This window comes from Microcaecilia unicolor, chromosome 2 (assembly GCF_901765095.1).
Source record: "Microcaecilia unicolor chromosome 2, aMicUni1.1, whole genome shotgun sequence".
Lineage (NCBI taxonomy): Eukaryota > Metazoa > Chordata > Amphibia > Gymnophiona > Siphonopidae > Microcaecilia > Microcaecilia unicolor.
The window spans coordinates 56,930,962-56,954,199 of NC_044032.1; the positions used below are offsets into that span (position 1 = coordinate 56,930,962).

Below are 23,238 nucleotides of genomic sequence, written 5' to 3' on the forward strand. Positions count from 1 at the left end.
AAAATTATTGTAGCTGGTAGAACAGCAGTAATAAACTATGTATTTTGTGCTCATTTTCCTACACTATTGTATAGAATATAGTAATACATGGCCAAATTTCAGTGATGATATCCTGTTTCCTAATGGGTTCATGTTAACTGTTGTAATCTGCTTCTTTTCATTGGGGCACATGGAATAACATCTTCACCTCATCTCTTTCGTAGAAGTTTAAATTTGAGATACACAAATGGATTATCTGTTTTGAACATGTATTATCAGGGACAAGTGGTTTTATAAGTCAAAATAATAAAAATATTTGGTTTCATGCAAATCTTGCATTTGTTGAAACATAATCAAGTGGGTCTTTTACTAAGCTGCAGAAGCATTTTTAGCTGGCAGTAGAAATCAGCTGGCAGTAAATGCTGAGATGCCCATTATATTCCTATGGGCGTCTCAGCATTTACTGACAGCTGATTCCTACCGTGAGCAAAAAATGCTACCATGGCTTAGTAAAAGACCCCCAAAATGGGCTATAAGCCCCTAATGCAGTCCATTGGTCTTCTTAGATTTTGCTCTTGTGATGACTTATACTCAGGGTTACCATATGGCTCCAGAAAAAGGAGGACAGATTGAGCCAGCTGGGTTTTACTTCCATTGCTTTCAATGGAAGTAATTGAGCCAGCCGGGTTTTACTTCCATTGCTTTCAATTTAAAGCGATGGAAGTAAAACCTGGCTGGCTCAATCCGTCCTCCTTACTGTGCCAAAACTGAAAACTCTTCTCTCTGGTCGATAATAAAAGGAGCTCATTGTGAACACTCTAAAAGGCTGTTTTGTGGCTGTACATGAGGAACTGTGATATCTTATATAATAATCATATATTTGTTTTTCTTACATTTGTACCCTGTGCTTTCCCACTCATAGCAGGTTCAATGTGGCTTACATATTATGTATTATATACAGCTACTTATTTGTACTTGGGACAATGGAGGGTTAAGTGACTTGCCCAGAGTCACAAGGAGCTGCCTGTGCCTGCAGTGGGAATTGAACCCAGTTCCCCAGGACCAAGGTCCACCACTCTAACCACTAGACCATGCCTCCACCTCCAATGTTCTATGTCTGGATGCCTGGGTTTGTAACAACCTTCCTATTGGTCTGCCCTCACAATGACATCAGAGAGCGGATCAGTGAAAGGGAAGGGAAGCCAGCACCAGCCAGCCACAGAACATTGGAGGTGAGTAGAGAATCGCGGGAGAATTGCCCCTCTCCCTCCCCCCGTCCTTCCTCCGAGTTCCAGAGAGCGATGGAGGGAGGCAGAGGACATGGAACTTGGAGGAGAGGGGGGTTGGAACTCGGAGGAGAGGGAGGTAGGGAGGGGGCATGGAACCTTGCTAGCGCCCGTTTCATTTCTATCAGAAACAGGCCTCTTTTACTAGTTACATATATGTGTGTGTTTTTGTTCCTAGTCATGCATCCAAAGGTTTTATATAATCCTTTCAAGAAAGCTAGTTAATCGTTTAACTTATTAAAGGCATGGTAAGGTCACATTTTCAGTATGGTAATACTAGAGCCCAGCTAAGGAACAGATTATTTTGAGTTAGTCTTCAACGTACCAAACTTGCTTTCCTTGTGTCATTACCATCCAGTTGGATAAGCAGTGCCTTAAAAGGTGGAGGATAAAGGATTTTTTTAAATTGACATATCCCACAATATCCCAAGCAAACTCAGGTTTAATGTGGCTTATATTTGAAAATACAGTGAGACAGAATAATAGAATTTAGTAACATCATGCGAGCAAGTCAATGGATATGTCTGAAACATTTACCATATATACCAAACTGGCAATTTAAAAGTCTGTCCTTTAATGATGCCGCATGTTCAGAAATCATAGCCAAACATTATCACAAACACACACACACAACAGGCATCCATACACACATTGAAAAAGTAAATAACATCTACAACACAACACAATTTAAATGAATTAAAACAAATCAAAGTTTAAAGCAAATGCCCATAATATGTAATACTTGGTAGCAATAATGAAACAGTGATGAAATGTTCACAAAGCAGGCTGCCAACAGATTTATTTTCCACTGAACATAATTAACTTGGTATGTACTTAGCAGCTAATAGTGTGCTTGCTGGCTACTGTATTTTGGTGCTGTATTGTATGCCTTCATAATCAAATCACACTCATCTATATACAAACACACAGCCAGGAGTCAAAGATTTAAAAAACAACAACAACAACAACAAAAACCCTTTCACAACCACACAGACTTGAAGAAGAAATAAATATATATATACAACAGAATTGGACAATGTTGACACATTTAGACTAACTCTGGACAGAACTTCTGCATGAATGGGGAATGGGACTTGTATACTGCCTTTCTGTGGTTTTTCCAACTACATTCAAAGTGGTTTACATATTATATACAGGTACTTATTTGTACCTGGGGCAATGGAGGGTTAAGTGACTTGCCCAGAGTCATAAGGAGCTGCAGTGGGAATTGAACGCAGTTCCCCAGGATTGGAGTCCGCTGCACTAACCACTGGGCTACTCCTCCACTTCACTGAAAGAAGCTTTTCTCTCATTATTCAATTTGAAATAGTAGTAATAAAACATTGAAATGAATTTTTTATAATATACCACTGCATTCCGCAAAATAAAGGAGCAGGTTCCCACATACCATCTTTTTATTTTGATGTATCATGCACAGGAAAAAAAAAGATGTTAAATGCTCACAGGTTTGAATTTAATTAAGGTTAAAAACAAACAAACCTTTGTACTTATATAAATAGAAACGCTGAATATTGAGCCACCCGATTCTTATAACCTGATGTCTGTTTTGATGGCCCTTTTCTAGGTGAAAACACGTCTGCACGAATACAGGGAGTCCCTATAACCAACCCTTCCAAATGACACACTGATTACGATTTAGTCTAACTGATGAAACCGATACTTCCTCTGTGTACATCTCTATGCTGCACAAGCCGGCATGTTTGAAATGCTACGAATAATAAAGAACAACAACGTGGATGCAGCAGCTGATAGGTTTGTTTGCAGTAGTAGTAGTTTTGGGAGTACGGAGATGACGGATGCGCGGGGAGGGGGGGGAGAGGTGGGGCTGAGCCGGCTTCAACGTTTTGACGTCATGCCGCCTTCGCACTCTTTCGTTGGTACAGAGGCGTCTTTCGGTGTAAGGTTTTCTGCGGCTGCGCGTGTTTCAGCCGTTCTATCCCATGCTGTCAGTGATGATGATGAGCCGGAGAGGAGGCAGGAGGAGGGAGATTTGAGCGCGGGGAGGAGGCCTGTAATAATCCGGTATTTTGATACCTGTGTTTCCTGATTCCGAGGTTTGTTCAGGATCTTGCCTCTGCATTCTTTGGCTTAGTGCTGAAGCATCTGACTGCTTTAAGCTCAGAAATTATATTTATTGCATTATCTTGCAGTTTTACAGTTAGCAAGGTAAGCCGTGTATCCAAGACAGTATAAAGGGCCATGGTTGAATATTTAAGCATCTCTGGCTGGCCTTCCCTGTTCTTCTGCTTGGCCAGTGCAAGGGTATTGGGGCCCCCTAGGTAAACCTTCAACGGAAAGAGTTTGGGATTTGATTTACTGCCTTTCTGTGGTCACCACCAAAGTGGTTTACATGAGATAAACAGGTATTTGTTTTGGAGGAGTGGCCTAGTGGTTAGGGTGGTGGACTTTGGTCCTGAAGAACTGAGTTCGATTCCCACTTCACGCAGCTCCTTGTGACTCTGGGCAAGTCACTTAACCCTCCATTGCCCCATGTAAGCTGCATTGAGCCTGCCATGAGTGGGAAAGCGCAGGGTACAAATGTAACAAAAAATAAAAATCCAGGGCAGTAGAGGGTTAAGTGACTTGCTCCAAAATTTGTTGCAGTGGGACTCAGACCGAGTTTCCCTTGTTTTCAGGCCACTGTACTCCTCCACCTTGCTCCTTCTCAAACAATCATGATCACTCAAACACAATTCCTCCCATAATGATCTGGGTAAGTAGGCTGTTTGATTTTATTTATTTAATATACCACTAATTACAGAAACTATGTTTGTGATTTACAGTAAAATTTTAAGTAGCCTACATTAAACAGCACAATATCATTAAAAAATACAATAATTTTAAATAACCCACATAAAAACAACACAATTCTCTAAAAAACATAACTGAATAAGGGCTTCTTTTACTAAGCCGTGCTAGCGATTCCTGGTGCATCAAATGAGAAGAAGCCCATTCAATTTCTATGGGCTTTCTCTCATTTGCTGGGCAGGAATTGCTAGCATGGTTTAGTAAGAGAAGCCCTAAATAATAATTAAATTCTATATAACAAGAATATTACAAAAATTATCTTCAATTTCAAAGCAATTACAAATAACAAATATAAATAAAAAATCAAAACAGAAAAACAATTATCTTGAAACAACCAGATTTTCAATGCTTTGTGAAAAGTAAGATAATTAGAGATCTCACAGGCAAAGAATTCTAGAGAGAGGTGCCAAGATAACAAAAAGCTCTGTTTCTGGTAGTATCTTACTTGACGCAAAGATGAAAGTTGAAATAACCTTTTTCTGTGATGAATGCAGCAACCAAAAAGGCACACACTTAACCAGCTTGTGTAAAAGATAATCTGGTTAATCCAAACAAAAAGCTTTGACAACTGACCACTTTGTCCACCCTCCCTACTGATAAATGTATTTCCTGTTGTTCCTTTGAATTTGTGAGGTGGTTAGAGTATATTAGGAGTCACTGACCAGGAAAGGGATCTAGACGTCATCGTTGATGATACATTGAAACCCTCGGCTCAGTGTGCGGCGGCGGCTAAGAAAGCAATTAGAATGTTAGGTATTATTAGGAAAGGAATGGAAAACAAAAACTAGGACGTTATAATGCCTTTGTATTGCTGTATGGTGCGACCGCACCTCAAATATTGTGTTCAATTCTGCTCACCGCATCTCAAAAGAGATATAGTGGAATTAGAAAAGGTATGAAGAAAGGCGACGAAAATGATAAAGGGGATGGGACAACTTCCTTATGAGGAAAGGCTAAAGTAGCTAGGGCTCTTCAGCTTGGAGAAAAGACAGCTGAGGGGAGATATGATAGAGTTCTATATGGAATCAGTAGACGTAAATCGCTTGTTTACCCTTTCCAAAAATAGTAGGACTAGGGGGCACACAATGAAGCTACAAAGTAGTAAATATAAAACGAATCGGAGAACATTTTTCTTCACTCAACTTGTTATTAAACTCTGGAATTTGTTGCCAGAGAATGTAGTAAAAGCAGTTAAGTTAGCGGGGTTTAATAAAGGTTTGAATAACTTCCTAAAAGAAAAGTACATAAGCCATTATTAAGATGGACTTGGGGAAAATCCACTGCTTATTTCTAGAATAAGCAGCATAAAATATAGTGTTTTGGGATCTTGCCAGGTACTTGTGACCTGGATTGGCTACTGTTGGAAACAGGATGCTGGGCTTGATGGACCTTCGGTCTGTCCCAGTATGGCAATACTTATGTACTTATTATTTTGCTTTGACTGTAGCTGCCCTAGAGGACTGCCTTGTCTTGTCTACTGGTTGGGCTGGCCCTACCTGTTGCACTCCCCTCCCCTGCATTATTGGTCTCTTTTTCTTGTGATTTCAGTACTGTAGATGAACAGGGTCTAACTTTCCAAAACAAAAGGGGGGGTTCTGTATGTAAAACCCCCCAAAATTAAACCACAGAACTGGGCAGACTGGATGGACTGTGCAAGTATTGAGGCACAGTGAATTAATATGGAAAGAGGGAATGTATCATCTATTTACACTCATAAATTAGAGACCTCCTTTACACAGAAGAATTGGAGATTTAAATGAAGATATTCACATCACTGCTATGAAAGGGGAAGTGCTATTGATAGGTGACAACAATATGCTGGATCTTGATTGGGACATCCCTGCTGCAATATCATCTACAAGTGAGAACTGTAGAAACTGGTTGTGGAACCCAAGTGGGAGAGGGATGATACTGGCCCTAGTGCTTAGAAATGGGGGAGAGTGTGCTTGCTGTGGGTGATCATCTGGCATCCATTAATTCCAGCTACTGTGGTTCAATATTAAGACACAGGTAGAGATGGCTCATTCAAGTTGAGCTGTTAGATGTCATGAAAACCCAACTTTGTCTGAAAGCCATTAGTTCAGTGTTTCTCAAACTGTGTTCCACGGCACCCTGGTGCACTGTGACAAACTCACAGAGGTGCTGCTGAAGAAGGTGCACATTAATGGCCTGTGCACACCACTTCCATTTCCTGCCCACCCTTGGCATGCAGCCTCTAGCAGGGGAAGCAACCGCACCGTGACATCTGATATCTCATGGCAGTGAATCCCAGACCTCAATGCTGCTGGAGGGTAAGGAGCACGGAAGGCCGTAAATGGAGCAGCTGCAGCTCCACACCTGAGGAGTGGAGCAGGGTGTGCGATAAGCTGAGGTCCTGGCATAGGCTAAAGGCCTGACACAGAGGAGGAAGCTTGGCAGGGGAAGGGAAGACCTGAGAGCCTTAGAGGAAATGTGTGGTGCCATGAAAAATTATTTGGACATTAAGGACGGCGTGAACTGAAAAAATTTGGGAACCACTGCATTAGCTGGATGGGAACATCTAGGAAAAGTAGAAAAGCAGTGGGCAAAACTGAAAGGAGAGGTTTTTTTAAGGGCAATAATCCTTTTTTGTTAAGCAAGGAAATAGAAGTAAGAGGGAAAAGAAGCTGCTATGGTTTGCAAAATAAGTCGCTGAAAAGGTAAGGAAAAAGAGGTTAGTCTTTTTAAATTATAGATTGCAGAAAGGAAGACAGGCACAATATCTGGAAAAGCTAAGAGAAGCTGATAAGTAATCAGAAAAGCAAAGATGCAAATGGAAGTAAAAATAGCCAATAAAATGATGTAGGGGAAACAAGACTACTATTTATTTATTTTGATATGTTAGTGTCTTGAGACTAGAGGATAAAGGGGAGGGATATGTAGGACTTCCACAAATAGAAACAGAAGTCAGGTAGAGCACAAAAAGTTTCAATAGACTGTGAGGAGCTAGCTAAACTAAAAGTAGACAAAGTAATGGGGACGGAAGGGATAACATGTGAAAGTACTGAAGGAATGTAGGGAATTTTTGGTGGCTTCAGCTTCCGTCTGACCTTTTTCAATGCTTCTTTAGAATTGGGGATGGTCCCAAAGGACTGAAGATTGGAAAATGTGACTCTCCTCCCCAAAAGTGGAAATAAGGAGGAACTTGTATACTATAGGCCAGGTAGTCTGACATCTGTAGTGAGTAAATTAATGGAAATACTGAAACAGAGGATCAGACAGATTCTGGGATTCAAAGGATTATAAGATCTGAGGCAGAATGGTTTTATTCAGTAGAATATAATTTATTATTTCTAATCTGCCCTTATCCAGGGCGGAGTACAACCCAACCTAAAATAATATCTACAAACAGTTAATACATACAAGCAGTCAAAAAAACATAAAGGCAAAACTCAACAAATAGAGCTCCAAAATATCCTAGTCTCATTCAAGAAGGCTTATAATAAGCTTGCTTTAACAGGTATTCTCTCAATTGTTTTTTGAATATTGACAGTTGAGTTTCATTCTTTACCTGCAACGGCAGTTTATTACATTCCAAAGGACCATGAATAGAAAAGGATCAGTCCTTGTTACCTCCAAACCTAACTACTGAAGGGCAGGCAGTACAAGATCATGCTAGTCCTGAGATCTTAAGAAGTGAGTTGGCATATACCATTGTACACTTGAACATGAAGAGACAGTCCCTGCTCGACAGAGCTTACAATCTAATTGGAAAGTGGGGTTGTAGAATGAAGGTGAAAGGGAATAACTCAGGAATAATCTTCTAAGGAAATATTTCTGTATGGAGAGGGTAGAGGATGTGTGGAATGCTCTCTAATCTGAAGTGGTGGAGACCAGGGCTGTATCTGAATTCAAGAAAGCGTGGGACAAGGAGAGGAAGGGATTGTAAAGCTTAGTTGCTATGGGTGGGCAGAATGGATAAGTTGTATAGTCTTTACCTGCTATCATTTTCTCTGTTTCTGTCTCTTTATATTGTGGGAGATCTGGCTTTATGGTAGAAGAGTTCTGTTTATACAGCAGCTGTCAGCTAAACTTGCAGCTATTACCACAGCTTTGCTCAGTTAGGAAACAACATGTCTTTTGCTCACAGATTACATTTCCTGAGACTCTGGGGAAGACAACAACAAATTCCATAGAAAAAAATCGTGTGCAAAAGCTGATACAAAAAGCACTGTAGAGCATTTGCCAAGTTCATGAATTTAGCACTTTTGGGCAAATGTTTCACAGGGTATAGAGGGTGCAATTTTGGAATATGGTATCCAGTAAGTTTTTGGCTTTGCAGAAGTGCTATTTGTGGCTATTTGTGGCTATTTGTGGCATCACAAACAAACTGAACTCGGATCTGCTAACCAGTGGTGTTCAGGCATGATATTATTATTATTAGCATTTGTATAGTGCTACCAGATGCACGCAGCATGATATGAAAGTGTATGCATTTTTAGGGGGAAATGTAGGTTTTCAGAGACAAACGGATGTGAATTTCTTTCAGTAGAAAAACATAATTTTGTGCTTTTAGAATTAAAAATGGTTAAATATCATAAATGAATACACACAATCACTAAAAAACAAACAAACAAAAATTCTTAGTTTAATTTCAAACATTTTTATTGAGAACATTACAGAGTAGACAATCTCATTTTCACAGCTTAAACCACCAGTATAAACCAACCATTGTGGAATACAAACATATAACCATTCTCAAATTTTTAGCCCCCCCCCCTTTAGCATACTATTAGCCCCCGCCTTTTCCCCCCTACCCCATCCTAGGTTGCTCTACAGATCCGTGAGTGCGTGGAGAACCTCAACTCTTAGGCTCCCCCCACCAAAAAAAATTCTTAGTTTAAAATGTGTAAGTAAGATTGTGTAAGTAGAAATATTTGCTTAATTCCTTGACCTTACTAAAAGATTTTTTTTTAATTCTTAGCTCTTGTTTTTAGAAAGAATGTGTACGGATGGCAGTAATTGTCTTGGGAGTTAAAGCACCATTATGGCCAAGTTACTTAAAGAAAGTGCCATTTGTTCTCCTGAGTCCAGCATCTCCATCTCCTCTCTTCTGGCTAGCTGTAGCCTTGGAAGCAGTCAGAGCTCCTCTCGCTCTCTCATCAGCTCCATTTCGTATAAGGAGAAGCTGTATGAGTCAGCTACTGAGGCTCTGGAGGCCTACATCAAGGACTATGAAGGAAGCCTCCTGTCTCCTTCAGTAAGCACTGGGAAGATCTGTATCCAGAAGACACCTGTCAGAAACTTCCATAGCAGACGTAAAGGTAATACAGAATTTTCTACATTCAGATAAGTGAACTGTATCCCTTTTTATGGAGAGGAACAGATGATTTATAAGAGTGTTTTTGCCAATTACAAAACGTTAGGTAACATTAAAAATAATAAAACCCATTACAATGATTAATCAGATTGTATGTCGGTGTGCCTGGTTTCCTGCGATTTTGTGGCCTCACCAGAAGGGTTGCAAACTCTACTTTCCATGTAACTGATCCTTTTTCACAGAATTGCCAAGAGATACTGGGGGTCTAGATGGTGGTAGCCATACATCTTCTGTACCCTTGCACCATTCAGGCCTTTCTTAGATTTACCCTCTCATTCTGTAGTGTGAGCACCTAAATGCACACGTCATTTTCACATTCAGATTAGAGTACTAGCACATATGTGTGTGATTGTTACTGATTTGTACCTAAGTGCTAGGCACTAGGCAGTCTTCTCTAATCTTGGTGTGCAATTTTGCATAGTGTGCAAATGCAAGGGAATATTCACATGGGCGGGGCATGGGCATCTCCCACAACTATCAAACATGTTATAGAATACTGTCAGTTACGCTATGCAAGGTGCCACATCTAGGCACATGCATTTACAACATAGATTTGGCATAAGAGGGTGCATCTAAATGTCGGCACTTTAATGCTGACTTAGTCTACTATTCTTTAAAACGTTCTGGGTCCTCAGATCCCATTATAGAATTCATGCTTAGCACCTAACTTTTGGCACACTTTATAGAATTGGCCCCTTAGTGTACCACATTGAGCCTGCAAAGAGGTGGGAAAATGTGGGATACAAATGCAATAAATAATAATATTGGCAATGCTGCACTTTGGGTAGTTTCCTCTTCCTTCAGAGCTTGGAGTCGGGATAGCGTGACAGTTTGACCCCTAGCTGCTAGAGGAAGTAGCCCAGGGTGTAGTAACGTTGCTATTTGCTGGCTCCAAGGAGGTCCAGACCGGCACATGGATAAGTTGGGGAGGCACGTGAGTTCAACATAGATGAAAGTGTAGGGGGGAATCGGAAAGAATGTGTGGAGGCATCCTGTATTAGATTTAAAACCCTATTAAAAACCCACCTTTTTTGAATAGCCCACTTGGATTAGGAGCTGAGATACTGCTGGTGGTTAGAAGTACCTATATATATTTTTACTTATGTATAATTTTTTTTTTCTTTTGTGTGTGAATTCTTCAGTTCTTTCCTTTCTTGTTTTGACTATTTGATTTGCGTTGCAATTTTGGTGGTATATTGAGAATAAATAGCCTAGCCTAACCTAACCTGATTGGTGATCTGACTTCCACTGTAGATTAGAAGGAAACTTTGTCTTGCTGGGCCAGGACTTTCTAAAGAAGATGTTTTAGACCAGAGATTTGCAACCTTTCTGGTTACTTGGATACCTTATTGACGTCCAGAAAGTTCAGGGATCCCCAATATTCTCACCATTATTTCTGCCCCCCCCCCCCCATCCTTTGCCAAGCTCTACCTTATAGCTTATATCCCTTTTCTCCTATAGCCTTTATCCCCATTCTCCTACTAGTTTCTCCTTCCTGTCCAATCCAGTCCAGTCCCTACCAGTCTCTCTTGCTCCCATAGCCGGTCCTGATCAGTCAGTTGTCTCCTCTCCCTTCAACTAGTCCCCATGATTGTATTTCCTTAGCGCAGGCAGCAGATGAGTCCATCAACTGGTTGGTTGTATCCATCTACCAGCAGGTGAAGATAGAGATCACTAACTTAAGTGAGTGGTATTGGACGACCAGCCCCTCTAAAGGCTAGTATATCTCTTATCTCCAGCAGGTGGTGGACATCTCCTTCTGCTTTGGGACTCCTCCAGGTCTACTTTTGGCTAGCCAGTTGAGAGTGGGAGCAATTGGCTCTTGTGCCATCCTTGGGGGGCATACTTCTTTGGGGTCCCTGCCTCACCCCATATCCCCTTTTGCCTCCCTGCCTGGTCTGATTGCTGTATCCTTTCTCACAATTAAAAAAAAAAAATAGAGAAATAGCTTCAGAGATTGTACTGCAGCCTCGGCTGTTTAAAAAAAAAAAAAAAAGTTAAGCGGCGTTTAGGTATAGGTCTGGGAGGCTTGCTGTCCTGTTTGGCTGCGCTGGGTGAGTGAGCTCCTTCATTTTCTTTCCCTCGAGGAGCACGTTTGTATGGCAGCTGAGGCAGTTAAATGCTGCTCCCGCTGCGGTAAAAAGAGATCTGCAGCGGGTCTTTGCTTAGCGGGCTTCTCTAAATCTTTGGCAGCTGAAGCTGCACCCATCGCGGAGCCCTTGGTTTCCCGTGCTGATGGCGCCAGACTGCGCACCATTTTGTCTTCTTCCCTCGATGTAGCTTTTGCCAGTTAGCTGTTGGCGTTGCTTGCGGCAGCGCAGATCCCATCTAATTCATAGCGCTTTTCTTCCTCTTCAGCGCGGCTGACTGGGGAGACCTTTTTTGTATCTGGGGGATCCATTCTCCCCAGAATTTCTACTCTTATTACACCAGGCTTATCTTTGAAGAAGAAGACTCCCTCTTACCCTTCTTTCCGGGGTCCTTTGCCACCTGTTAACATCTCTTTGTCAGGTTTTGAGCAGATTCTCTCCTCTGCTCCTGATACTCTACCTCCTAAGAGGAGGAGAACAGCCTCTTTTTCTGAGGGGGCATCTTTGGGCCCCGGGTCCCCTTGACCTTCCCTTGCTGTATTGTCAGGGGACTCCCTCTGCTCTTCTAGAGCAGATGATTTTGAGGAGGGTGAATTGAGGCATGAAGAGCTTGATGACCCTACTGCTGTTCGAGTTTTCCATAAGGATGAGCTTCACTGTCTTATCTCTAATGCGTTGGCAGCTTCGGATATTGCAGATCCGGAACCTCAGTCTTTTTCCTCGGGCAATCTTAAAATGACCAGCATGTGGAAGCCTTCTAAGGCATTCCCAGTGCACGAGGCTATTCAAGTGCTGATCACAGCTCAGTGGTCGGACCCTGAGGGGACCTTTAAAGTTTCCAAGGCAATGTCTCGCCTTTATCTGGTGGTAGCAGATAAAGCGGACAGGTATGTTCTCCCTACTGTGGATGCCTTGGTAACTGCAGTCATCAAAAAGACGACCCTTTCTGTGCAAGGACATGCAGGACCGTCGCCTTGAGGCCTCTCTAAAACATTTTTTTGAAGTTTCCGCTTTGGCGCTTCAGGCATCAATTTTCTTGCTCGTATTTAGCCATGGCATGTCTTAGTTGGCTTCATCAGGCGCAGGAGCATGACCCCGAACGAGGGTCTGCATTTGGAGTCTATCGCCGCTCATTTGGAATCAGGTTTAGTTTATCTAGCTGACTCCGTTTATGACTTGGTTTGCACGTCAGCTAAGCTAATGGCACTAGCAGTTTCTTCTCGCCGTTTATTGTGGTTAAGCCATTGGGTGGCGGATTTAGCCTCGAAGCAGTGACTCACTCGGCTACCTTTTCGAGGCAAGCTTCTCTTTGGAGAAGATTTAGAAAAGATTGTCAAGGATTTGGGTGACTCTAAGGGTCAACGCCTTCTAGAGTACAGAACTCCGTTGGCTTTGCGAGCTGCTGCTTCTGGCGTTATCGGCCAGGTTGGCCTGCTTGTAACTTCCAGTGAAACCGTTTCCAGCAACGTTCTTCCTTTCGAAATGATAAATGTTTCGCAGTTTCCTCATGCCCAGGCACTTCAAGGCGTGAAGGCCCACTCTTCCGTTCCCGAGATTGGCGGTCGGCTGACCCTTTTCTACGAAGAGTGGGCAAACATTACCTCAGGCCAGTGGGTTTTGGATATTATCAGAGAAGGTTACAAACTAGAATTTTCTTCTCCCGTAGGCGAAGCCTTTTTGGAATCCCGATGTGTCTCCACCTTCAAACAGGTAGCAGTCCAGGTTACTATTCATTCCCTCTTGGATCTCAGGTCAGTGGTTCCTCTCCCGCCTACCGAAATCCGGACAGGTTGGTATTCCATTTATTTCGTGGTGCCTCGAAAAGGGGGTTCCTTTCGGCCCATTCTCGATCTCCGCAATATAAATCAGTTCTTGAGAGTCTGGCATTTTCGCATGGAAACCTTGCGGTCCATTGTAAAGCAGTATAGCTGGGAGAGTTCCTCGCGGCTTTAGAACTCAAGGAGGCATATCTTTATATCCCCATTTGGCATCTACATCAGTGTTTCCTCCGCGTGGCCATTTTAGGCCGTCATTTCCAGTTCCAGGTGATCCCCTTTGGCCTTGCCACTGCTCCTCGGACGTTCTCCAAAGTCATGGTGGTGGTAGCAGCATTCCTAAGGAAGGAAGGGATCAGAGTTCATTCCTACCTCGATCAGTGGTTGATTTGGGCGGACTCGGCGCTAGAGAGCCGCAAGGCCACCGACTGAGTCATTTGTCTGTTGCAGTTGTTGGGCTAGGTGATCAACTTCCCCAAGAGTCATCTGGTTCCCTCTCAGCAGTTAGACTACTTGGGAGTTCACTTTGATACAGCGCTGGGACGTGTCTTCCTACCAGAGGAGTGTGTGCCCAAGCTCCATTCTCAGATTTCCAATCTTCAGTTGTCCAGTCCCCGGGCCTGGGACTACGTTCAGGTCCTGGGTTCCATGGCAGCGACCTTGGAGGTTGTTCCTTGGGCCAGAGCTCACATGAGGCCTCTTCAGTCCTCGCTTCTGTGCAGGTGGTCTCCGGTCTCAGGATTGTCAGCGCCGGCTGCCTTGGCTTCCCCAGGCAAAGCACAGTTTGACCTGGTGGCTTCATGGTCCCCACTTGTGGAAGGGAGTATCTCTGGCGGTTCTACAGTGGGTAGCAGTAGTCATAGATGCCAGCCTCTCAGGTTGGGGGGTTATTTGTCTTTAACATTATGCCCAGAGAACTTGGTCAGCGAAAGAAGCCAGTTGGCCGATCAATCACCTGGAACTCAGAGCAGTGTTCAACGCCCTCCCACAGTTTCAAACCTTGTTGGAAGGGAAGGAGGTCCGTGTTTTTTAGTCATCAAGGCGGCACTCAGAGTCCAACCCTGGTGGCAGTGGCTCGTCTGAGGTGTCTGTCGGCAGCTCACATTGCGGGTCAGAGCAGTGTGCAAGCAGATTTTCTCAGCCGACACACCCTGGATCCAGCGGAGTGGGAGCTGTCGGCGGAGGCATTTTGTTTGATGTGTTGGAAATGGGGAACTCCAATGATGGACCTCATGGCGACCCAGAGGAACACCAAGGTGTCCATTTTCATCAGCAGAAGGAAGGAACCCAAGTCTGCAGGCCTAGATGCTGTTCTTCAACTGTGACCGGAAAACACTCTTCTGTATGTTTTTCCCCCATGGCCCCTGCTCGGACAGGTTCTCCTGAGGATTGCTCTGCACCCAGGTCGAGTCATTCTGGTGGCTCCAGATTGGCTTCGGCTTCCCTGGTATGCAGACCTGGTGCGGCTCCTAGTGGAGCTGCTCTTTCGACTTCCAGTCCTGCCTGACCATCAGGGGCCAGTAAACATGGAGGATCCCTACCACTTTGGTCTTACTGCCTGGCTATTGAACGGTCACGTTTGAGGAAAAAGGGCTATTCTGATGTAGTCATAGCTACTTTATTGCAGGCTTGTAAACGGTCCACCTCGACAGCATATGCCCATGTTTGGCGCACTTTCGTGACATGGTGTGAGGCCCGTGCATGGCTTCCTTTTCAAGCTTCTGTGGCCCAGCTCTTAGCTTTTTTGCATGACGATTTACAGAAAGGTTTGGCCTATAACTCGCTTTGAGTTCAGGTGGTGGCCCTAGCGTGTTTTCGAGGCAGAGTGTCAGGGTCCCCCTTGGCAGCGCATCCAGACATGGTACATTTCTTGCGTGCAGCGCTTCGTCTCCGCCCACCTTTACGTCAACCCTGTCCATCTTGGAATCTCAATTTAGTTCTTAAGGCATTGCAAGGCCCTCCTTTTGAACCGTTACATGGGGCTTCTGATAAAGACCTCACCCTGAAGACTGTATATTTGGTGGCTATAGCTTCGGCACGTAGAATCTCCGAGATTCAAGCCCTTTCATGTTGGGATCCCTTTTTGCAGTTCTTGGAAGGGGGTCACTGTGCAAACTGTGCCTTCCTTTTTGCCAAAGGTCATCTTGGCTTTTCATCTCAATCAGCCTCTTTTTCTTCCTTTAGGGAGGAGGACTTTTCCTTGACCTTTCGGAAACTTCATGTTTTGGATGTGCGTTGCGTCCTCCGCTACTTGACGATGTCTAACGACTTTCGAAAAACAGATCATTTGTTTGTACTTCTTTCAGGTTCTCGTCGTGGTCAAGCGGCTTCAAAACCGACCATTGCGAGATGGCTTAAGGAAGCTATTTCCTCGGTGTACTTGTTGGCTGGTCGGATCGCGCTGGAACTATTACATGCTCGTCCCACTAGAGCGCAGTCGACTTCATGGGCGGAGTCTTCGGTCTTGTTCTTGCATGAAATATGTTGGGCGGCTACTTGGGCCTCCGTACACTCCTTTTCCAAGCATTATAGAATGGACATAGTAGCCAGATCCGATGCTTCTTTGGATCGGTGGTCTTGGCTATGGGGCCTACATTGTCCCTCCCTATCTAGTGACTGCTTTAGTACATCCCACCAGTTGATGGATTCATCTGCCTGCGCTAAGAAAGGTAAAATTATGTCTTACCTGATAATTTTCTTTCCTTTAGCTGCAACAGATGAATCCAGCATCCCTCCCTAGCTTACCGTCGCTTTTTCTCTATTCACTCTGTGTGTTTGTTGTTCTTGTCTGTTCCAGTTTGTTTCGCTTGTTACAGTTTAGAACACAAATTTCAAAATTTAGCAAGAGTTTCAGATACAATTGGTTATACTCTTGATCTGTTGTGGTTTCTCTCCTTTTGGTGAGGAAGGTTTCCTGTTTTCTTGTGCCTACCTTTGCTTTGTGATAAGACATATACTAGCCTATAGAGGGACTGGTCATCCAATATCACTCACTCAAGTTAGTGATCTCTATCTCCACCTGCTGGTAGATGGATACAACCCACCAGTTGATGGATTCATTTGCTGCAGCTAAAGGAAAGAAAATTATCAGGTAAGACATAATTTTACCTTCTCCCTCTTCTCACCTGCTGATGCTACACTGCTGTTTTTTTTTTTTTTTTTTCTGTTTGCCTGAAAGGGAATCAGCCAGCAAAACCATTCTTGATTCTGGTCTTCACAGTTACCTCTGACCCTGCTCACATACTGCTGCTGGTCTGTGCAGCCACCTTCAATCCCATCCCCACTACTGCTGTTGCTTCTGGACACCGTTACTACGGGTGCTCTTACACCATCTCTGTAGCCACTGCTGATCTTCCTCTACAACAGTCTGTTTATTCTGCTTGCTTGAATTACGTGTTCAAATACGCTCTTTTGTGTATACTATCTTTCCTCAGGGGTCTATATTCTGTGTCTAGAATAGTGGATATTTCACTGTGGCTTAATTTACACAGAATGGTTTACTGGGGCCTAATGAATTCTGGTTGATAAGCTCTAGTGAAATAATATGTAGTTGTTCCTTTGGTGGCTTATGGTTTGTAGTGGCTCATAGGGCAATATTGGCACACTGCGGGGTGGGGGAAGAATTATTCTTTAAAGCTCTATCCAAGAGGCAAACGTTTAACTCTTCACCACCTTCTGACTCGCCACTTATCTGCAAAAACAGACCAGTTAATCCAGTGATAGGGTAAAAACATAATCTACTGGGTGAGTAAAAGAGAATAAATTAATCCAGTGGTCTGGACGAATTTAAAAAATCAGGGTCACTTTGGATCCAAATGAGCTGAAGGAGAGCCACCAAATATCTTCCCATGTGAGGCCAAAATTGGTTACCAGTATGTGACAATGATGATCATTCCTTCTAGCCCACTTTTAAACTTTTCATTGGGGATATCCTTGAGGAGGTGGGCATTTCCAAATGCATTCTCTTCTATTGAGAAATGTCCTTCAAGCATGCGGCTCTCCCCTTGACCCCCCTACTTCTTACTTTCTGTCACAAGCTTAGGAATTGAGAAAGAGTAGTGAAGCAAAAATTGATGATGGAGGCTGCTCTAAAGGTCTCCAGGGGCTGCCATTGACCCCCAGTCCTTAGATTTGAAGAACACTAAATTGATCTGTTCACAATCTAGTGTGAGACAACAGTAATGAAAGCAAAAGTCTAGAAATGTGGGAGATCTCTATTTGTGGGTTAAACTTCGTTGCTGTTCTCTGCTCTTCTGGGTGCTTTAGACTCTGTAACAAACTCTTCTCTTCTTCTTTTGGTTTGCTAGATTCAATGACACTGGGCATCCCTGGATTTACGGTAGTAATTTCTTTTGTGCAGCTGGGTAGCTGCTGCACAGAAGGCGTCTTGGCAGTAGTGTATTCTGTCTTAGTGGTGCCCCCAGATGGGTCCTGGGCAGCACCAGCCATGAAGCTTAATCCATTGGTATGACCTGTTGCTTTGGATTTGCCATTTCTGGCACTGCCCTCTGTACCTGAGCTGTCAGCTTTATCAATGTACTGAATAAAAACTACTCCCTGAAGTGAGGACAAGAAATATTTATGAGGTGAAAGGGAGGGCTTTCAGTCAAACAGACCTTCCTAGAAGGTCTCGTGAACTTACATTGTAATGTGCCAACCAGCAAATCTTTAAAGCTCCAAAGATGACATTAGGCCCTCCCTCTTGGGGATATCAAATCAAAACCTATGTCAAAAAATGTAGCACTGTTTATAATAATCTTTTTGTATCTTCAGACTCCACAATGAATAACAATGATGTTTAAATGATTTAGATATCCCTTTTCTTACTCAGAGTTAGTTCACTGTCTTTTTTTTTTTATGGTGACAAGGAGACCTTTTTTCAGCTTTACAAACTACTGCAATATACTGTTTGTTTCCTCAAAAATGCAGTAAAACATTTGTACGTTGCTTCCCGGAGCAACTTCTTTATTCAGGAAGCCACTTAGCACTCCGCTACTCTATCAGGAGGTGGGTTTCCTTCTCCTGAAACATGGTCTTAGCACCCCCCCCCCCCCCGGTCTTATTAACAGCAAGGTTCTCCTTCCTTTCATGCTTAATACTCATGCCACTCTAAGCTGTCTCTTCTGATTCAGTATCCCATGCACTTTCCCTTACTAATAGGCAAGAGTTTCTCTTCAGTGGCCCCTTCTTGACATCACGGTCCCATGAACACAACATCTCAAATTCCTTGATTCATTCACAGGATTATCTTCTGCTCCTCTTTGTACATAGGAATTCAAGTCTGGGCCAAGCTCATCTCTTATCTGAAGCCATGAATTTACTTAGGGCAACTTTTTTCTCATTTATGTTGGGGATTTTGGTAGCACCCAACTTATTCTCTCATTCTTTGGTATGGGTCTTGGTCAGCACTCACCCTCCACCCTGCTTATTGTCATTTTATCAGAAAGAGGAGATAGGGAGGCGTATTTTCAAACCACTTAGACTTACAAAGTTCTATGGGTTACTATGGGGCTCATTTTCAAAAGAGAAAAACGTCTAAAAAGTGGCATAAGTCTGCATTTGGACGTTTATCTCGCAAAAACGTCCAAATCAGTATTTTCGAAACCTCTTTTTAGACATTTTTCTCTGAAGTCTGTCAGAAGGACGTCTGAATCTCAAGGGGGCATGTGAGGGGTGTGTTCAAGGCAGGACTTGGGCGTTCCTAAGACTTAGATGATTGTCAGCCATAATGGAACAAAACAAAAACGTCCAAGACTAAAACTTACACGTTTTGAGCTAGACCTGTTTTTATTACGAATAAGGCACAAAAAGGTGCCCCAAATGACCAGATGACAACTGGAGGGAATCAGGGATGACCTCCCCTTACTCCCCCAGTGGTCACTATCCCCCTTCCACCCCCAAAAATTGTGATTAAGAACATTACTTGCCAGCCTCTATGCCAGCGTCAGATGCCATACTCAGGTCCATTACAGCAGCATGCAGGTCCATGGAGTAGTTTAGTAGTAGGTGCAGTGCACTTCAGACAGGTGGACCCAGGCTCCTACTTCCCTCTACCTGTTACACTTGTGGAGGAAACTGTGAACCCTCCCAAACTCACCAGAAACCCACTGTACCCATATATAGGTGCCCCCTTCACCCGTAAGGGGTATGATAGTGGTGTCCAGTTGGGGGTAGTGGGTTTGGGGTGGGTTTTGGGGGGCTCAGCACACAAGGTAAGGGAGCAGTGGTCAGATGTGTCCCTAGGAGCAGTTTATGAAGTCCACTGCAGTGCCCCCTAGGGTTTCCTATTGCTGTCCTGGGATGTCAGGGGGACCAGTCTACTAAAAATGCTGGCTCCTCCTACGTCCCAATGGCTTGATTTTGGACGTTTTGCACTTGGACAGTTTTTTTTTTTTTAATGCCCCCCTTCCCCCCCCCCAAAAAAAAACCCCGTTCAAATCACAAAACGTCCAAAAAACAAAACATACGTAGTATTTTTGAAAACAAAAGATGAGGTTTATCTTTTTCGAAAATTACCTTCTTTCCTGGTAAGAATGTGGACGTTTTGTGTAAAACATCCAAATTCTGATTTAGACATTCTATCGAAAAATGCCCCTCCACGGAACTTTGTAAGTAAGTACTTTGAAAATTAGTCCCAGATACTTGAATAATGAAACCAGACTTCCTATGCTTTCTTTATGCTCCATGACTTCTGTTTTAAGCAGAATTATATTGGAGAGAACCAATAGCTCACAAGTGAGCAGTTGTCATATAATTGATGAACAGTTCTCTGTTAGGACTGTTCAAGAGCATGGGGAAAGCTCCGTTTCAGCAATATGTGATGTGGACACATTGCCTAGGTGTGTGACTGGCTTAAACTAATAACAGTTCCCAGGTAATTGCCCTAAACCTATTGTACTGCTAGAATATAGTTGTGTTATTAATTCATTTGAATATTAAAATCTTTTTGTATGTTTTTCAAGTTTCTGGAAATGTTGACTGCGCTGGAGACAGGCAGACTTTCTCATCACCATTTAAAAGCCACATGATTAATGATCTAGATCTAGCTAGCCTCACCACAGATGATCTGCTAGCTTTTCCATCAGATGGATCATTACCCTTTCATGAGGCCTCCATCTCTAAGCCGATGATCCAAAGAAACAAGCAAAGGTGGAAAAATCATAAATCCTCTCTCAAAAAATATACTTCATATTCTTTATTTGACTTTGAAAGTGAACCTGGTTTTCAACATAATTTGAGTGTTTTGGCTAAGAAAAATCTCGCTGGATTTTCTCCGAGCAAAACTGACAGTTCTGGAACTGTAGAAAAGCCTCAACATTTTTCTTTGGAAGGTAATGACGGTCAAACAGCTTTAAAGTCCCTTTCCTCCAAGAATTATCCAAGATGGTTGACTAGCCAAAAGTCTGATTTGAATGTATCTGGAATAACCAGCATTCCTGATGTCAAATACCCAATGTGGTTGAAGAACTCTGGCCTTCTTTCTGATTCAGTCGATAAAGATTTTACGTCAAAATTTCACACAACAGCTGACAGTTCTTCAGAGCATATTCCTTATGGACTCGGCAACATGACATATTTGGACAACTTGGATAGTTCTAATATATTTGACAACAATAAGCATCTACACTTGGATGATGTTGAAGGAATGAATGAAATGTCAGTTTTCCAGCAGGAGGATTTAGTGACATCATCACGTTCCAAAAAGCCATTCAGAGGTACTGTTTTTTTTTTTAAATCTTTTTGCTGTTTCTGGAATTGTTGATGTCTTTGTACATAATCCAGTCTAGTTAAAACTGTAAGGATAACCACTTTCTAATTGCTAGCTTAATCTTAAACTACTCTGGAGATGTCTGCTAGCTTAAATAGTAACAAAGCAAGTTGTAAAGTGCATTCTCCAACTTCTTTGGTTCCATCCACTGCCTCATAACTCTGGCTGATGTTGCTGAAGCAGGTGACGAATGTGGGAACTAAGCAGCTGTGCATTTCAGGGCCATATCAGGTCTAATGTTTCTGGGCTACCACGTAACAGGTGCTAAGTTGACTGAGCACTCGCTCTCCATGCTCATGCAACCTGCTGCTGCTGGAGGCCAAAGGGTTCAGATGTGCTGGAAGAAGGGAGGCAATGGAAGGAATTTGTGACATGAGAAGCAGGGTGAGGGCAGATGATGGGTTTGGAAGTCTAGATTGAGGCAGTAGAAGGAATTGAGGTGGTCCAGCTTCCTAACATCTGTTCTGTCCCTTAATTCCTCCAAATCATCTGTAGTCAAATTTAAATTAAATTAAATTTGGTAGGTGAGCGCTGTTTTTTTTTCCCTTCTGTTTTTTACTACTGTCTTTTAAGGGCTTTTTTTCTAATTTTCATCCCATAATGTGTACATTCGTCATGTGTGTAAAGACATATCACATAATTTTCATCATAATACACACTATCATTATTACTGTCATTATTACAAAATAGAGTGGATAACTCGCATTTCTCTTTTACTGAACTGATATGTATTTTTCTTTACCTGTGTTTAAAGAAGGATTATAGAGGGGGAAAGTATTTGAATGGAAGGGATAATCCTGCTCATTATTTACCATCTATGCACAATGCATAGTTAGTAATTCTCGGTTTGACTACACAGTAATCGGCATAGTTGAGTGCAAACAAAATTGCAGTACTCAGATCAAAATCTCATATATATGTCTATTCCTGTTCCCGGACATATATATGAGATTTTGATTAGAACACTGCACTTTTTATGCATTTTTTTGCATTTTCCTGTACCGATTTTGGGACAGACATTGTTTAAAGAACCACTACTTGACACCAGCCTGATATGTTTACCATGCAAGATATGTGACATTCAAATTTAATTGCTCTGAGTTTATTTGGGACAGTTTCTGGTTTTGGGCAGGCAGGTAGGGTGGTGCTATGATGTGTAGTTATTACAGTAACAAATGTTTGATTTGCTGTTGAAGGCTAGTCCTTATATACTGAGCATTTATAAAATTTATAATATAAAGGTAGATTATGTTTAGGAATGTGTGCTTAAATATCTTTTAAGTTAAAGTGTAAAAGTGCAGTGATGCACTTGGGGTGCAGAAACCCAAAAAAATACCAGATAGGAGGGCAGACATTAGTAAGCTGGACTCACGAGAGAGACCTTGGGGTGATGGTGGCCGAGGATCTGAAGGTGAAAAAACAATGCGACAAGGCGGAGGCCATGGCCAGAAGGATGCTAGGCTGCATAGAGAGGGGTATAACCAGCAGAAGAAAGGAGGTGTTGATGCCCCTCTACACGTTGTTGGTGAGGCTCCACTTGGAGTATTGTTTTCAGTTTTGGAGGCCGTTTCTTGCTAAAGATGTAAAAAGACTGGAAGCGGTGCAAAGAAAAGCTACAAAAATGGTATGGGATTTGCGTTGCAGACTGTACGAGAAGAGACTTGCCGACCTGAGCATGTATACCTTGGAGAAAAGGAGAAACAGGGGTGACATGATACAGACGTTCAAATATTTGAAAGGGGTGCCTGTGGTTGAATAGGGCTGAGGCTTGACTCTGCCCCAGGGCTGCTACACCCAGGTGGCCAAGCACCCCCTCCCACCCCATTTCTTCTGCAGAAAGCATTGAGGGCTGGTTTTTCCCTGAAATGTATTCTCTGGGCATAGTGTTTTATATGAGAGTCTGGGGGGCAGCCAGTTCTGGAGCCAGAGAGCCCTCGATGGGGATCAGCAGCCCCTAAATGATAGCAGTTGGACTTGGGAGGAGGAAGAGTTTATGTGAACTATTGGTCCTTTCAGTATGAGGAGGAACAGGGTGTAGACAAGGCCTCAAAACCTCAGGGAAGTGTCGCATGAGGATGCCTGAATTAAAGAGCTGCCCCCAGGAGAGGACTCCCTTGTGGTCCATATTTTTCATAGGGATGAATTGCAGAAACGTATCTCAGAGGTATCTACA

The 23,238-nt window shown here is 43.0% G+C and overlaps 1 protein-coding gene across 3 annotated transcripts in view; it reads left to right on the plus strand.

Moving 5' to 3' along the window:
* The first annotated feature begins 3,252 nt into the window (after positions 1-3,252).
* The window catches only part of C2H18orf54 (chromosome 2 C18orf54 homolog), a 57,717-nt gene continuing 37,731 nt past the window's right edge, over positions 3,253-23,238 (plus strand). Inside the window, exons 1-3 of one of the 3 annotated variants that reach the window (XM_030191976.1) lie at positions 3,253-3,340; positions 9,037-9,376; positions 20,260-21,012. In XM_030191976.1, coding sequence (XP_030047836.1) covers positions 9,100-9,376; positions 20,260-21,012 — 1,030 coding nt within the window. In that variant the 5' untranslated portion in view covers positions 3,253-3,340; positions 9,037-9,099. Of the gene's footprint in view, positions 3,341-8,899; positions 9,377-20,259; positions 21,013-23,238 lie in introns of those variants that run through there. The other 2 variants (XM_030191977.1, XM_030191975.1) reach the window with 2 other exon arrangements.